This window comes from Perognathus longimembris, chromosome 13, assembly GCF_023159225.1.
Source record: "Perognathus longimembris pacificus isolate PPM17 chromosome 13, ASM2315922v1, whole genome shotgun sequence".
Lineage (NCBI taxonomy): Eukaryota > Metazoa > Chordata > Mammalia > Rodentia > Heteromyidae > Perognathus > Perognathus longimembris.
This window is the reverse complement of record NC_063173.1, coordinates 22,765,104-22,783,140: the sequence shown is the minus strand read 5'-3', so window position 1 is coordinate 22,783,140 and position 18,037 is coordinate 22,765,104. Positions and strand designations below refer to the sequence as shown.

The 18,037-nt window shown below is 35.8% G+C and overlaps 1 protein-coding gene and 1 long non-coding RNA gene across 29 annotated transcripts in view; one reads left to right on the top strand and one right to left on the bottom strand.

The window, feature by feature from the left end:
- Sox6 (SRY-box transcription factor 6) overlaps window positions 1-18,037 on the top strand; it is a 538,528-nt gene that overhangs the window by 333,642 nt on the left and 186,849 nt on the right. For all 28 annotated transcript variants that reach the window (XM_048360339.1, XM_048360343.1, XM_048360350.1 and 25 more), the window contains one exon: window positions 16,235-16,407. In XM_048360339.1, the coding sequence (XP_048216296.1) occupies window positions 16,235-16,407 (173 nt within the window). The remainder of the gene's footprint in view (window positions 1-16,234; window positions 16,408-18,037) is intronic.
- LOC125361751 lies at window positions 405-16,812 on the bottom strand. The gene is made up of 4 exons (XR_007212988.1): window positions 16,606-16,812; window positions 14,208-14,212; window positions 5,411-5,426; window positions 405-415 (listed from the first exon to the last, which is right to left on the bottom strand). It is a non-coding gene; the product is annotated as an uncharacterized LOC125361751 (long non-coding RNA).

Genomic DNA, 18,037 nt, shown 5'->3' with positions numbered 1-18,037 from the left:
TACTAAAATATGCACACAAAAATAGTGAGATTATGTATAAATCGTTTAAATTCTATTTCCTCACATATAGAGTTACTTCAAAGACATTAATATTACAGAGAACTCACACTTAAATGCTATTTCTAGAATTGTAACATAACTCAAAATTCTTATAGATTACCTAGTCCAACTTGTCATTTTTTTTTCTTTTTTCCCCATCCTGGGCCTTGAACTCAGGGCTTGAGCACTGTCCCGGGGCCTCTGAGCCACAGTACCACTTTTGGCCATTTTGAGTACCTTATTGGAGGTAAGGGTCTCCCAGAGGACTTTTATTCCAGGGCTGGTTCGAACTGTGATCTTCAGATCTCAGACTCCTGAATAGCTAGGATTATACGTGTAAGCCACTGGTGCCTGGCCCAATCTGTAATTTTTATATCTAGGTTAATAGAGACCTAACAAGTTACTTATTCAAGGTAGCAAATCAAAACTGGAACGTAGATCTCCTAATTTACGTCACACTTTGTAGACAACAAAACATTTTATGCACTCTGATAGGCTCCTACTAAGCATCTTAAAATTACAAAATAAGCAACACGCTATTTTTCCTTTTAAAGTATTTCTGATTTTTTGTATGCTAATAAGCCCTTACTCGAAATATTTTTGGGTGATTTATCTAGTCTTGTTTGATTGTTGAGTGAATCTTCATAACTCCCTACATTTCTCTTGACCTGTACTCTGAGTGTGCCAATTTTGGTTTTTGTTTGAACTGAAAGCCTCAGGATTGCTGGGTGAGTGCTCTATGACTTGAGCTGTATTCCCATACCTTCTCCTTCTGCTTCCGTTGTTTTATGGGTTTTTTTTTTAGATTAAGGTCTTCAGCTTTTGCCTAGGGCCACACTCAGACTATGATCCTGCTACATATTCTTGTTGATGGCGCTCCAGGCAGTTACTATCATACTTGGATTTTTCTTTTAGATAGTCTTGCTATTTTTTTTTTTTTCAATCTGGCCTTTAAGCCATGATCTTGCCATCTCTGCCTCCCAAGTAATGGGGATTGCAGATATGAACCATAGCCTCTGGCCCTGATTTTTATGATTATTTAATTTGTTGATATTTCCTCCCCATCTGGTTTTCAAGAATTTAGGTGTTTTTTTTTTTTTTTTCCAATCCCGAGCACTGTGCCTGGCTTCTTTTTGCTCAAGGCTAATAATCTACCACTTGAGCTAAAGTGCCACTTCCAGCCTTTTCTGTTTATGTGGTGCTAAGGAATTAGAACACAGGGTTTGGGGCTGGGAATATCGCCTTGTGGTAAAGTGCTTGCCTCATATACATAAAGCCCTGGGTTCGATTCCTCAACACCACATATATAGAAAAAGCCAGAAGTGGTGCTATGGCTCAAGTGGTAGAGTGCTAGCCTTGAGTAAAAAGAAGCCAGGTTGGGGCTGGGGATATAGTCTAGTGGCAAGAGTGCCTGCCTCGGATACACGAGACCCTAGGTTCGATTCCCCAGCACCACATATACAGAAAACGGCCAGAAGCGGCGCTGTGGCTCAAGTGGCAGAGTGCTAGCCTTGAGCGAGAAGAAGCCAGGGACAGTGCTCAGGCCCTGAGTCCAAGGCCCAGGACTGGCCAAAAAAAAAAAAAAAAAAAAAAAAAAGAAGCCAGGGACAGTGCTCAGGCCCTGAGTTCAAGGCCCATGATCAACCAAAACGAACAAACAAATACATAAATAGAACACAGGGCTTCATGCATGCAAGGCAAGTACTCTACCACTAAGCCATATTCTCAGCGCCGATTATTGTTTTTTATATAGTCTTTGTTCTTATTTAAAGGAAGTTCATATCTGGAGAATTTCTCAGGTATTCTTACTTTTAAATACATGCATGGCACACTGAAAAGATCATATTTTGCCATCCCATGATGTTCCATGATCAATGATTGGCACTGAGGTAATTCAAAGTCCATATGCAACTATTTTTCCTATAAACACATTCTGGTTTGCATTTTCTTTAGTAGTTTTACCTGTGATTAACTTCCTTATCACACACAGGAAAACTCACAGCTGCTTCTAGAACAAAATTCTTTAAAAGTGCTTTTGGTTTTTTTGTTTTGTTGCAGGTCCTGAGGCTTGAGCTCTGGGCTTGAGCACTGTCTCTGAGCTTCTTTTGCTCAAGGGTAGTGCTCTACCACTTGAGCCACAGCTTTACTTCCAGCCTTTCTGATGATTAATTGGAGATAAGAATCTCATGGACTTCCCTGCCCAGACTGGTTTCAAACCACGATCCTCAGATCTCAGACTCCTGAGTAGCTGGGATTACATGTATGAGCCACTGGCACCTGGCTTGGGAAAGTCGTTTTAAAAATATTTTTTTACCATGTATTGCTTCTGCCATCTTGACTGGCATTTCCTTGTCAGACATGGGAAATGGAAATAAGTAAGGAATCCATATTCTTTCTTAAATGGATTGGGAAGAATAAAGAACAAAATCAACTATGTACCAAGACCTTTTAAATGGATTATTTCACTTGATTTTTAAGAAGAACAAATGGCAGGTTATGGGGAAAGAGCTCTGATCAGAGGTTCAGGACTTTTGCTTCTAAGGCTCCATATATCTCAGTGTGTACTTGTCTAGTCTGTGCCAGGCTTTGGGGTGCATAGGGGTGAAGAGCAGCAGGTGAGAAACGACTTCTACTTGTAGTCCTAGCCTTGCCACTAGCAAAACAACTATCTAATATCAAGCATGTCACTTTCCCCTTCTAATTGTTCACTTTCTTATTTGTAAATTTAGATTGAATATCTCTGATTCTTTATTACAGTGGTTTTCTATGCCTAAATAAGCATACATTTTTAAAGGAATATTTTAATTTTTTGGAACAGGCAGGAAATTAATAAAAACTATTTTCAGGAATAGTTTGTAGTAGAACTATAGATGGAAAATAGTAGGAATTGCGTAAGCTGTTTTGATTAGGGAAAACATTTTTTTCCTTACATTGTTCCTCCAAGAAGTGCAATTAAGCAATGACCTAAGTAAGATCTATTTGTTGGTAAATAGATTTAGACTTAGAGACATATGCAAATACCAGATACATTACGTACTTTCACACTCTTCTTCCAGGTCTCTAGTCTCAGTGCATGAAATCAATCTTGGACTTTAGATTGGGAAAATAAACACATTGTTAGTTTGGAGCTAATGAAAGCTGTGAAAGTTTTGAAATAAGAAAATTTATTTTGGATAGCAGTATAGAAGAGTAAGATGTTTTGAAGTATGGAGGACATTAGATTTGAAACTAAGCTTAATGTCAGGAACACATTTTGAGTTAAGTGTTTAAACTAAATCCATTTTTATGATAGATTATCACCTCACAAATTCAGTGGGAAAGTAGATTAAAATGAGTAGCTTAACTTTGAAAAATTACTTACTATATAGTTTTAATCTTGATACAGTAACCACCCTGGTAGAGTTTCTACTATGAGTTTTATTATATAATGATAATGATCATTGTCTTGTTGATGGTGTCTATCTTGTATTTCTTGAGATGACAGAAAAAACTCCTCTTCCTTCCCTCCCTCCGTCCCTTCCTCCTTCCCTTCCTTCATAGGTTTGCTTCCAAGCTGTTGTTGGTTGTTTTGTTCATTTGACCAAATGGATGAAACAGAAGTTATATGTAGTCAACTCTTGATTACCCTTGTTCTTAGTTGCCTTGATAATTCCAAAGAGCAGCCACTTCATATGTTTATATTTAGCTCCTGAATGAATTTAAGTGTTTACATTGGAATTTAACCATGTCTGATATCCTGGGAACTTTTGTCTTTGGTTTGTTGCAAAGATAATTAAACATTGGAAGTATTTTTGCTAAAATTCAAAGTGTATTTTATTACTTAGAATATATCAGCCAAAAACTCACACTGGCAATACGAATTTTTTTGGTTGAGTTTTGTTATTTGTTTCATTCATCTCATTTGCCACAATGTGCAGACTGACGTATACCTGATTACTTTTATCTCTATTTTTTCTTAGTTGGCTTCCTCTTTGCTTGGAAAAAAAGATGTCAGAAAACTAAATTTTCTTCTAATGTTGTTACTATTTAACTCAGTTAGGTCCCCATAAGAAAGAAGGAAGGTGGGAAAAGATGAAAGTGGAAAAAAAAAAGAACAAAAACAGAAAGAAACCTGAAATACATCGAACCTATATTTAGTTATAATGGGCTGTAGTGCATACTGATTCAATCACTTGCCTTATGAATTTTGGAGTCTTCAAAATTTTTAGATGAGTGCATGGTATATTATTTTAGAAATTTTCCACTTAAAAGAAACCCTCATCTTCCTGCTTATGTATCTTACTTTTGGGGAACTAATCAATCACTATATAAGCTAGGGATTCCTATAAAGGAATGCCTAAAAACTTCCAGGAAGGGCATTATAGGTGGCTCCCACCTATAATTCTAGCTATCCAGAAGTTGAGATTTGAGGGTCTCACTTTAAAGACTTTTATCTCTGATTAAACACACACACACACACACACACACAGAACAACTTGACTAAACTTGAAAATATGATCGGAACTCAGGCATGACTCAGTCCTGGAGGGGATAGTTAGCTACTTTCATGCTCTTACACATAATTTGGGAATTGTATTTTATGTTAGTAAGAAATTGGGTAAATAATGATTCTATCAATTACGTAGGGACTTAATTACAATAATCTTGGTGGTGTGATTATGGGAATGTGAATTCTCTGAAACATTTTTATAGAATAAAGAGAAATGCTTCCCCCACCCAATCAACCCGCCATGGTATTTACTTAAAAGTCACTGACTCTCTGGCTTTTGTTGGAATGTAAATCTTGTCTAGAATTGTGAATATTTGGTTGAATTACGTTATTTCATTAGGAAAGTTTTGTTTTACCATTTTTAGCTAGAATAAGATATCATATTACTATTCTCCCCTTTGTGATAAATTTCATTGCGTCTTTATTTTGTATACCTATGCCTTTAGACTTTTAAATAAATGTAAATTTTTCATTGATTTATATGTTTATATTTTCATCATATAAAAGGTAGTTAGGTACTTAACATCTATTATTAAAGCAACTATATATCTATAATACTATAAAATCTAGGTTTCAATACTCTTGACAAATATTACATAGGCATTTTTGTGTTGTTGACTTAAATTAATAAGTTAAATTATAAGGTTGTTTCTTCTATAAAGAAAAAATACCTAATATGACCTGAATATCCCATTGATTAACTTTTATGAGAAAGTAAATTTTTATGAAAAATGGGTTATTCCTTCCATGAATGTCAAATTTAAATATTATTTTCAAAATACATGGAAAATAAAGTACATTTACACAATATATATGAACTCAAGATGATTAGAACTTGTATATTATTATATTTATTCCAGATAATATATCATTTCAATTTACCTATCTATATTTATATCTACTTATCTATACTTAAATTTACAGTTATGTATTTGTTTTATGAGTTTTATTTATCAATAGTGATGTATTAAACCTACTTATTCTGTAGGTTTTATCATCCGTGTTTCATCCTTGAAAATTGCATAAATTTGTGTCATGGAATTTTAATAAAATTTATCAACTATATAATTTTTGTAATGTAATTCAGTCAGGAATTCATCTAAATGAAAATGAGTTATCCATAAATCCTAGTTCACTTGAGATTATACTGGATTTTGTCCTCTGTTTGGGTGTGTAATTAATAGTATCTCCTTCCATTTAAGAAATATCTTGCAGGGTACCAGTGGCTCACACCTGTAATCCTAGCATCTCAGGAGGTGGAGATCTGAGGATAATGGTTCAAAGCCAGGCCAGGAATTGGTGCTGTGGCTCAAGTAGTAGAGCACTAGCCTTGAGCTCAAGAGCTCAAGGACAGCACCCAGGCCCAGAGTTCAAGCTCCACAATTGGAAAAAAAAATATATATCCTAGTTTGGAGCATGCACTAATTATATGGATGACATCACATGATAGAATTCCAACATATGTTTTCTGAAGATCCACTCTTTATCTGGAACTGTTTATGCTAGGTGTTGGCGACGACCTAATGATCAACAAATTAATAACAAATGACAAGTTACTCAAATGATTTTATACATTATTATTGCCAAGAAGATTATTAGGTAAATTAGCTTTGTCAAGGAACATAAAATAGCTATTTTGTCCTTCATGATAATTGAATATTATTCAAATCAGAGTACATTATTTAGACAGAAAGAATTCATCAAGATTTTAAAGAGATTAAGTGATATCATATAGATTATTATGATGAAGAAAAGATATATTGTTCTTATAAAGTCAAGGAGCACCTTAGTTCTTAAAACTTTGAATCTTGTAGCTATAAAAGAAATGAGCTATAAATAAATTAAAATGAGCTGCAAATAAATTTAATTTAAATTAATTAAGATTATTTTTATAAATAAAGGAAAATATTTGAATGGGTTCCTTATAGCTTCTAAAAGTTTATTCTCTATGTAGAATGAATTTTCTTAATCTACATTTTGATACCCCTGCAAGTCAAGATTTTTCCCAGTTGATTTACTTTCTAAAGTTCAAGAAAGTAGTAGGTATATTGATTTTAAAATGTTAGGAAACACTAATGTAGACCAATCTACAGTGACACTGTGAGGCCATTTTCTAACTTTTAAAAATTACCTACAATCGAATTATTTTTTAAATACTGTCCTTTCAAAGTAAAGCTTTGGTGGCATTAGAAAAAGTGAATTAGTTTGTTAACCAGCTTTAGCTCCTTTGGCAGTTATTTCTCTGGGCAATTCAGGTGCAATAATATCTTCATATTTAAGTCAATTTTCATGGAAGAAGGTAACCTAACAAATGGTTTCTCCAGTGTATAAACTCTTTTGAAACATTTCCCATGTAAATGCTTTGTTTGTGTAATGTATGTAGTTCTCTAGCTGATTCTGCTAATTGGAAATTGTTTTCAAACATCAATATTGAATTTCCAGATTTAACATTTTGAGAGCCATTTCAAATTCTTTGGTGTAGACTTAGTCTCCTTAGCCACTAGCTTTCATTTATGATTATTCTTCAATAATGTTAAATTATAATTATCCTAAACATAAATTGTTTTATTTTTTAATATTATTAGATTTACCAATAACGTACAACAAATTTTTAAATGTACTCTCTCTTTCTATGAAGACTATATATGAAATCATTGTCTTAAATTGGCATCTTTTTCCCATTTTTCTTTTTCACATAAAACATTCGTGATTTCCCAGGAAGAAGCTAGGCTTAAGGATTATACCAACTAATTTGGGATTTTGTCTTTAGTGAGTTATCCTGGACATATTTTTTAACTTTTTCCTGCTCAGATTTCCCAAGTTGGTTAAAATACAGATAAAGATACTGTGAACTAACCCTAACATAGCAAATATATGGGCCATCACAGGAACTCAAAAAAATGTTCATTGAATTTAAATATATATTTCTTTTATATTTGAATTTTGAAAATTACTTCTATCTTTACATTGTGTTTGATTTTATACTACTTGCACTGCAGTGGAGATGAGTTTAGTTCAGTTATAATGGTTACTGTACTGGAAGCAACTCAATATGGTTTCAATACTCCCAGAGCTCAAGAAATTCCATGAGTTTGTTCACTGCTGTGACTCTTTACTTCCAACTGTTTTGAAAACTAATCGTTTAGAGTTAGCTGTTAGCTCTAAATACATGCTAGGCATTGTTAGAACTGCCCTTTGTCACAAAGACACGTGTGACATAGATTCTGCCCTTCCAGAGAGGATATGCAGGTAGGAAGCAAACACTATGGCCTATCATTTGCTTTTCTTCTCCACTGATTCTTTTCTATAGAATTATGGGTGGCATAATCATAATTTTTCCCCCTAGTATTGGAGCCTGAACTCAGGGGTCTGGTACTCACTTGGCTTATTGGCTCCAGTCTGGCACTTATTGAGCCATGCCTCTAGCCTGGATTTTGTTGGACAATTGGAGATTGGACAGTGGAGATTAACTTTTCAGCTTGCCTTGGCCTTGAACTACAATCCTCCCTGATTTGGCCTCCCAACTAGCTAGGATCATAGGTGTGATATACCATGGATTATTATGTCATTCACAGTGGAGGATTTAAACTTGGGTAAGGAGTTAAGAGACTCTAGGAGGGAGTTTATGCCTGAGATTATCTCTTTCCATAACCATCTTTCAGGAGTGAATTCTTTAAATATTTTTGTCTTCACATTCAATGATTTCAGAGATATCTCTTCAAAAAGGTGATGTTCAAAATTGCTGAGTTATTTTTTACTACCACTACATTTATTTACATATTTTCAGCTTTATAAGGCTCAATCATTTTTCTCTTCTTGGTCTGGATTGCATACTCAGTTATTGATTTTAACTTAAAAAATAGTTGAAGACTCCTTTTTTTTTTTGCTCTGACCATTGTAAAATATTGAACATTTTAAGACTAGAAAATCCATTTGAGAAACTTCTTTAGAAATTTCATTTATAGCATGATTATTTTATGAATGGTTCTCTTTTAAGACCTGAACCAAGCTTTTCTCTGCATTTTTGAAAAAGAATGTTTTACTATGAGAATAGGACATTCTATTTGTGATTTAAAATGATTGTTGATAGGTTGAACAAACGTATATTCACTTTCATTTAACTTTTTTCTTTTGCTGGTTGTGGAGCTAGAACGCAGGGCTTGGGCACTGTCCTTGAGGTTTTTTGCTCAAGGCTAGAGTTCTACTACTTGAGTCACTTCCACTTAAGCTCCACTTCCAGTTTTCTGGTGGTTAATTGGAGATAAGAGTTTCACAGACTTTTCTGCCCAGACTGCTTTTGAACCATGAGCCTCAGATCTCAGCCTCATTTAACTTTTATAATTAAAAGCTTCTGAATATGTAAACAATATTTTTCTCATATTCTACGCTGGTATGTAGAAAATCATCCTGTGGTAGGAGACCCCTTAATTGTCTTAGCCTACAGACACTGCACCCTGGGGCAGCAGCACACTTGATTAATGCAAATATTTGAGTGTATTTCTCAGACTTTCCTGGGTGTTGTAAATATTGTATTTGGAATGTTGGAGACTGTTGGAGAATGCCAGAGAATGCCGTGGCCTGCATAATCTTTGTATTTGGGCTTGGAACCAGGAGACCATATGCTATTTGGGGAAAGAAGAGTATGCTGAGGGAATATGCATACAGGCGATCTTGTCTGCCAGACTGGTTGCTAATTTCCTGAATAACTCCAACCATGTCATTTAGTGTCAAGATCTGTGTTCATATCTATAAGGTGGTCAAGTTCAATTTACTGACCTTTTTGGTGTTCTGATTTCCTTGTTAAATTTTGTAGTTTATTTTGTAAAAAAGCTTTACTGAAACTTGTGTATTTATTTTCCATTAAAGCCATATATCTCTAAGCTTTTCATGGCATGAAAATACTATGTAGGTCCCTTAGAACATTTCTGCTGATGTTGAGAACTTCCTACGCATCCTCAGGATTAAGAGGATGAAGACATCTCACTTTTAAGCCTCCAGACCTTCTTGGATTAGGAATCAGAAAGAACACTTGGATTTGAATTCAAACACTTTGTGACTTGGCCAAGGGCCTTTACCTTTCAGAAGTTCAGTTTTTCATCTGTGAAATGAAAATAACAATGTAACTTTTAGGGTGAGAAATAGCATAATGCATAAGAGCTTTTAAGACAATGCCTCATGAATGAAGTCTGTTTTTCTTCTTCCTCTGCTATCTCCTAACTCTGAGGGAGTCTCTTAAGAAGCAAGTCTGCAAAAACTTTGTGATAATGGGACAAAGTCTTTCATTGTCTCCCCCATCTCCCCCGTGCCTATAAAGGACCAAAGAATTCCGTGTTTCAGCAAGTCTAGAAATGATTGTTTTTATGTAGCCATTGACTGATTGTCATCCATAGAGAACAGTAATGTAAAGGCAGTCTGTCTTGTGCTGAGGAACTTTCAGGATATCTTCATTTCCGGATCCAAAAGTGATTGGCTAATAAAGCACAATGGGCCAAAGGCCCAGCTGTGAGATTGGAAGCCTAGATGGCAGAATTCCATGGATTGTTCTTGCTCTATTAAGATCTGCAACATGAATAGACCTCAGTTGATCCAGGAAATAAGACTTCCTGTTGCAGTCAGAAAGAAAGGAAGCTAAAGGAGAGGTGAGTGTATCTGGTATAGACAGGAAAGCAATAAGGTCAGGAGTACCTGGGTCTCCTTGTCTTGTTTGTACACAGTAGGCTTAAAAGATATTTTCAATGAGAATTGTGTACATTTTTAAAAGGAAATTCTCATATAGTCAGTAGAGAGAGAGAAGAGAGAGAGAGAGAGAGAGAGAGAGAGAGAGAGGCCTGTACCACTAACCATGAGGTACACTTCCTGTGTAGGGGTCCCAAAGTGATTCCTAAGAGCACAATTGCTGCATTTATTAAACTTTTTATTTACTGAGCACTAGACGGTAGCATATGGGAGCAATGACAATGGCTGACTGATGGGAAAACAAAGGAATTCCAGTATTCTGCTGTTTTGAAAAAAGTCATTCAGAATTTAGTCATATTGGTTCAGCTGTTGTAACCAAAGACTGATAAGATAATAGAGGTCTTTGTGGTGTTTTTTTTTTCTTTTTCTTCTTCTTCTTTTTGTACTGAAATCCTTTATCTTTATGATGCACTGGGGCCCTTAGAGGAGAAAGCTTTGAAAAGTGCTGTTGAATTCAGAACTCAAATTAGCTGCTGGGACACAGGGACAGGATTCCTTTCTCAGGCAGTCACCACAAAGTAACTTTTGTCAGGAAACCTTCTGATAGATTGTTGGTTTCTTCAGTTTACCCTGTTTACTATTATTTTTTTCTTGTTGACTTTTTGCTGCTCTATTTTGTGACATTTAAAAGAAGGCTGTATCAAAAAAGGCCAATGCTAAATGATGAACTGAGCTTGTGAAGTGAAACATCACAAAGACAGTCCATGCGACGTGAGAGTGGATGGAGTGTGAGCTATTGCAGTTAAACCAGGTTATGTGTGGGCAGAAAAGATCAAATGTAGCCTGCTTTTATGGCTAGCATTGTATTTGGGCTTTCTTCTCAAACAATGTCCATTAAAAAAAAATTAGAACTGACCAGGCAATTGATTCTGAAGAGCTTTTCTTTTCAACTTAATTTAAAATCTTTCTGGATTGTTGGCTCAGCTCCTTGATTGATGTTGCTTTGGAATTACTGTTAAGTGCTTTAATCTTTCTAGGATTGATGTAGGAAAAGTATATCTTCATTGGCTCTCCACTCTAGTGTCACTGCCAGCCTTTCCCATTATTCTAAACATAGATTTTTTTTTCTATGTAGTTGACCAGGATTCTTGTGATTTTTTTTTATTGTTAACTTCCATTAAGTTTGTTAAAGTAACTTGTGCAGAGATCCATTGAGTAGAACAGTTTTGGTGTATATTGTTTTACTTTATGTTCGCCTGGGCATGTTTCTAGGTAATTTCATGTGTGGATTATTACTTTTATTTGGCTTGGTAAATATTATTGTAACACCATTGTCCTTTGTTTCATTAGAAAATTTTTAAAAATGCAGAGAAATTCCCTAAAGTTAATTTAGCTATCATTGTATTATTTTTCCTCTGTATCTCCTTAAATGTGTTTCTTCACATCCTGTGCTCATTTCTGGATTTTCCTGTCAGAAAAATCTAGCTATGATGACATTGCAGTGATCCACTTCCAGAGAACAAGATGAAGAGAATGACCGGTTCAAAATTGTTATATAGTCAAAGTTACAGGTTTAGGAATACTTCCAAGGAGCTGAGGCAAATCTGCATTTATAAAGTACTCTCAGGTTTTCTGCCTTGTCCAGTATGGAGTCTTCAGTGACTTCCCAATGCCCAGACTTATTTCTAGCACCACTGATTTTAATTACATATACTTCATATGGGCAACATTAACTGGCAGATTGTGGTGCTGACTTTTATGGAATGATGTTTAGGGAAAAAAAGGCTTTAAAATAAAATTTAAACTCAATTTCTGATCTTAATTTTCTTAATGTAGAAATTATTTTATTAATAAATACAATAAGATATATAATGATTATATTTTACTTAAATTCTCACTGCTTGTTTTCTCTGTGGCTCTGTGCCTAAGTACAGGTAGTTATGGTTTGCAAAGTTTAAAAAAATCTATTTCCGTTAGTTTGTCCCAAGTTCTTCAGATTAGGAAGGCTAGAGGGCTGATTTTAAAACTGTTATAATAATAAAAGATGGTATTTGAAAACTTTTGATGAGGGAAATTGCCTTCATATTTACATTCTGGAAAGCGTTTCCTTATTTACGCACTATTGACTTCCTATTGAGACTCAAAAATTTAAGTACAACTGGTAAAGAATTCAGTGGATCAAATTCAGTAAATCTGAAGTCACTGGAATAAAGGCCCCTCAGAAAAAAAAATGTGTCAATTTTAAAGGTCTTTCCTAACTAAAGACCATTTTGTGATAGAGCCAAAGGTTAATAAAATCAGTAGTGAATGTAGCAATTTTACAGATAAGCTATTCACAACAAGTGTAGTTACTTGAATAAAAAGCTAATTCAGTTCTAAAATGCCACATGCAGTAGCAGTGAATAGCTGCTTTTAGGTGCTTTCTGGAGGAGGATAAAATACAGAATCACGGCACTCTTCTCTTCCAGCGTCCCTGGCTGCCTGTAAATTGCTGTGAATGGGGCTGTGGGCTGACAGGCTCTATTAAGACAAACTGCCTTTCTCATCGGAGAGATAAAATAAATCAGGTGTTTAGTCAAATTAAAATACTTCAGCTGGAGCAGGCCCTGGGGAGCACTGATCCACCTGACTAATCTGAGAGAAACTCAAGACAGATGTGGTTTGGGGATAAAGACGACCCCATGGAACAAAAGAAAAGAAGAAGAAAAAAAAAACCTGCTGCTCTGTCTTTGGAGTTGGAGAATAGATACAGTTTCTAGTGGAGAGTGTCAAGCGCACACTGTGTGTGATATCGGATAAAAGCAGGCACGCTGACTTGTGGAGAAGCTGTGTACAGAAGCTTTTTCTCTAGTTCCCTTTTTGTGGTTTATGAAGCTACTCCTGTTTTTGTGTGGGAGGCAGAAGAGGCTGTTTCTGGCAATGCTTTGTAGACAATCATTCCAAGATAGCCTGAAGGATATGAAACAGATGACTATAGACAGCTACTGATGACCTCTGCTGGCCTGGGCAGATCTTCAGAATCCGCTCTACTTTGATTCCCAAGTTGATTTTATCAAAGTTTAAAACGTGATTTAAGATAAGATTTTCTACAAAGTCTTAAGTTAACTCAAAGAGTATATTATGATCATTTGCCTTTCTTGACATAAGCAGCCATATTTAGGTTGCTCCATTTTCTCCAATGGACTGTCTGTTCTTTCAGTCTAGTCTTTCTCTGGAGTACCTCTAGCTCCCATGCCCTGGCAAAAAATCTCTAGAGTAACTGAGTGTTTGGGGATGAAATAACTTACGTTCACAGGTTGGTTGTTCAGAGTGATTCACACTGGATATTATTTCTTTTACAGCAGTGTAAACACTCACTGTTAATTGAAACAGAAAAATCCATCACTCTAGATATAAATGTATGTCTTTAAACCACTATATCTGAGCATGTACAATGGGTACTGAGCAGAAAAATGAGCACACACTTACATTAACCTACACATTCAAAGAATGTACGCTATTATGTTGTGTACGTTGATTTTGTTTTAATTTGAACCCTACAGGGCTATATGGCTGTGTTTGTAATTCTGTAATAGATGTACTATTCATAGTTCAAACATACACACAACAACATACACACACACACACACCAGCCTTCTGCCTTAATTTTTTCTTAAATATATGTTTAAGTTTAGTGAAAGATTTATTTAGCTATCACCGAACATTTACAATTAAACAATTTAAATGTCATGAAAACTTGTAAAAACATTTAATTAAATGGTGCTGTTCTGCAAAAATTCAGGTATGTTATCTACTAGGAATGGAAGTTCCAGTGCATCTGTACATATCTCGACTTTACCCTGGACAGAGGAACCTACGTCACTCATGTATCCTCAGCTTCCATTTCTCAAAAAAAAAAAAAAAAGTGACCCCTTCTCAGGGATTGAATCTTATAATATTTTTGTACCTTTCTGGCCTTCTCTGTTACTCTCCTGTATTTCTTCGTTCAATTTTTGGAAAACACAAACACTATTTACCCCAACACATATGTGGGAATTCTTCCTGTATTGTTTTCTCCTTGACCACCAAATATCTTTGGGCAGCTATTTTGGTTGAGTTTTACTTACCTTGTCATGGTAGGTGTTGCTTGTTTTCTGGAAATATCTGGATCAAATCCTCCAACTCTATGCCTAGTTAGCTCTTATCTATCCTCTTTTTAATATTCTATTTTTGAGGCTACCTTCCTTAAATACAGGCCGTCCAAATTTGGTTAATATTTGTTTATTTGTAATTATTTATTTATAGTTCACTTTTATATGTATGGTCACTTGATATAGTTCCTAGTATACAGTATCTTTCAGGAAGTAGTACTTAAAATAAAAAAGAATGAAATAAAGATATGAATTTCCTGTGCTTGCATCTTTTCTTTCTTGTATATACTAATATACATATGGCTCCAACTTATTCCATGCTTTTGAAGAGATGATGATCTCTTTTAAGAGCTGTTTTTATATGTTGGTAGTTTATGTTTCTGTATCAAGATGTTCTTTTTAAATAAACAAAACAAAGCTTAAATTCCTATTCCTAAAATATACCTATTTTCTTTTAAAATCAATCCAAGGAGCTAGAAAGATTGGTCAGTAATGGTGTTTGTTTCTTTATCAGTGGAATATACTCCCTTCACCGACCTTGTCTCAAATCAGTCCTTTTTCAGATCTGTGATTCTTTAAGGGACACGGACTCCAGTAGGGATGAAGAGGCCTGACGTGGCCCTCAGTATGGTAGTTCCTCTGCTCTCCAGTCTTACCTTGTAATGATCATATGAGACATAGGAGAACAGGTAATGGCCAGCACCCTTTACAAAGTGCCTATGCTCTGTGGAGCCCCTTAGGGTCACTCAAAAATAGGATCACTCCTCATTAAGATATTTTTACTTCTTAGATTGTTCTGATGCTTTCTTCATAGGAATGAGGAGGTTTCATAGGAGGTTGGAAGTCTCCTCTTCCACATACACAAAAATTGGCAATCTTTGTCCCCTTTGACAGCTGGTGGCATCTTTCTGAAAAGCTTTCAAATCATAGATCATTTCTTCATAATGAAACCTGTGTGGCTCAACTACAGTGGGTTGAAATTCTTATCTTATGCTGCGGTAAAATGCTCTAATTTAGATTCACAAAAGGATTCTGTACCCTTTACTTAGGAGAGCTGTGCAATTTGCCCATAAAAAGACTGTTCAGCACCATTAGTGCATACCATAAGTGCTCAGCGACATCATAGTCATTAAACAGCATATCCTTATGCATAACCTTTTCAACCTCGAAATGTGTTTTTTCCTTTTGAAGAATGACAAATGGCAAAGGGCTCAGGGTGCACTCCCCAGGCCCCCAGCAACATTGTTGCCTTTAAGGATGAACTTGGAAACTTTAGCTTGAATCCTTAATGGGGGGGGGGGGGAATCTGTTTTTTTTTTTTTCTTACCTGAGACAGTTTTTATTCTCTGTAGAACTTGTTCCATGCCCAAGAGATTGACCCACAGCATCTGAATTTAAGAGGCAGATCTTTGCAGAAAACAAAAAGTTTAAGGACAATGGTTAGAAAACCGATTAAATAACATTTATTAATAAGCACCTACTATGTCTTAGCTATTGAAAACTATGTAAGTCACTGAGAAGTAATGACATAATATTAATATCACCTGTAGTTTTTTTTTTTTGATGCTAAATTTCATAGGTTTCTTAGCAAACCAAAGGAGGTAAATAGTTCTGCTGCTTTGCTTTTGTTTTCAGAAGTGGAGGGAAGATTAAGGATTTTATTGGTGACAGTACATTTTCTTGGCAAGGAAAACAATGAACCCAATCATTCATTCTGCTGCTGTAACTACCCTGTAGCATTCTCACATTCACAATGGGGGGAATTGCATTCGGTGTGCCAGATATCTAAGTGTCCCTATGAGTGGCTCTAAGGAGTCCCCTTTCTAAGTTCTATCCTTTGTTCCCTGATTCCTTCAGACATTCCTCAAGCTTGTGAGGTCTCTTCTCGCTTCCATTTTAGGTACACCTGAGAGCCTGGCAGAAAAAGAGCGGCAGCTCTCCACCATGATTACCCAGCTGATCAGTTTACGGGAGCAGCTCCTGGCAGCCCACGATGAGCAGAAAAAACTGGCAGCCTCACAAATTGAGAAACAACGGCAGCAAATGGACCTTGCCCGCCAACAGCAAGAACAGGTGAGCCCTGTAAAAGGATCTGAGGAACTGGAGAGGTACAATGTGCCAGAGGTACAATGTCAGCAAGTGATCACATCAATTGATTTGTTGTAAGCTCTCTTTTAAAAAATAAGTAACAAATAAAAATAAGAAAGTAAAAGAACTTTGGGAAATCCAATGTTATAAAAACAAAACAAAACAAAACAAAAAAAATACAACCTGCGAGGGCCGTGTGTAGGGAGCAAAGAACTCATCATAACAACTGGGTGTAACTGAAGTGATGCATTAGTTTTGAAGGTTCAATTTGATTAATTACTCCTATATATTAATTGACATGGGCATTACAGGTAATCCCAATGCTAACTTTGAATAAGTGGCTTCTCTTGGGGCCTTCTTTTTCTTATCCAGAGAAGGGATTCTGTTCTAGGAAAACTCAGAGGCTCTCTTATTTATTTACTTTTGCTAGTCCTGGGCCTTGAACTCAGGGCCTGAGCACTGTCCCTGGCTTCTTTTTGCTCAAGGCTAGCACTCTACCACTTGAGCCACGGTGCTCCTTCTGGCCGTTTTCTATATATGTGGTGCTGGGGAATTGAACCCAGGGCTTCATGTATAGGAGGCAGGCTCTCTTGCCACTAGGCCATATTCCCAGCCCCACTCAGAGGCTCTTATAGCTCACTGGCCCAATGATTTTCTCTGTCCTTAGAACTGGAGCAACTTTACAACTGAGTTTTCTCCAAATTCCCGGGTTTATGCCTGTTTTCCGGTGTAATTATTAGTACCCTACTCCTTGTACTTGCAAAAGTTGACATGGTTTGGAGGTTAAATTATATGATCACTATTTATAGCATAGGCAAATGATAAAAAACAAATTAGCACATGGCTACTAAAAAAATTTGACTTGACTGGCTTAGAAAAAAAGAATGAAAAAGCAAAGTTTAAATGTAGCTCTTTTATTTAAAAACAATGAAACACTTTTCCAAATGTTTTGCTTGTCTTATAGAGTACATTATTCTAAGAACAATGGTTCTATCGAGTGGTCTCTAATGTTTAGATCAGACAGACCTAAATTAATGTTCAGTTTTTAGGAATTTGACATTATTACTGGAATTATCTTTTCAGTTACATGTATTTTATAGGGGTATATAGAGCAATATATGCTCTGTTGATTTTAATGAGTTGTGACGTCTGGTATTTTATATGCTTGAATATTTGCCCACATGTAGGAATATGGACTCAGCCCCTAATGGAAAATAACATAAAGGAACCCTGTAAAAAAATCAGAAGTTAGAATGTCATTTAGCCATCCAGAGATGACACAGTAATTAACTATTGACACTTGTGAATAAGCTAGCACAAATTAATCTTGACACATTTGCAGACGAGTGATATCTTACAGTGAACACTTTGTAATTATATTTCAAAATGAAAATTAAATGACACTTAAAACTAGGTTGTCATGCTCAATGAAGCGAGCATGTAGCTCAACCGATTGGCAAATAAAATTCAGAATTTGAGCCACATGGTGCTTATGTACCATACTTCACTGTGTCAAACCCATACGTCTAGAGTGGATGATAGTAATTGCACTGTGGTATCTTGGATGCATTTCTGTGCAGCACTTTATCATTGAGGAGGGACCATCAATATTAGA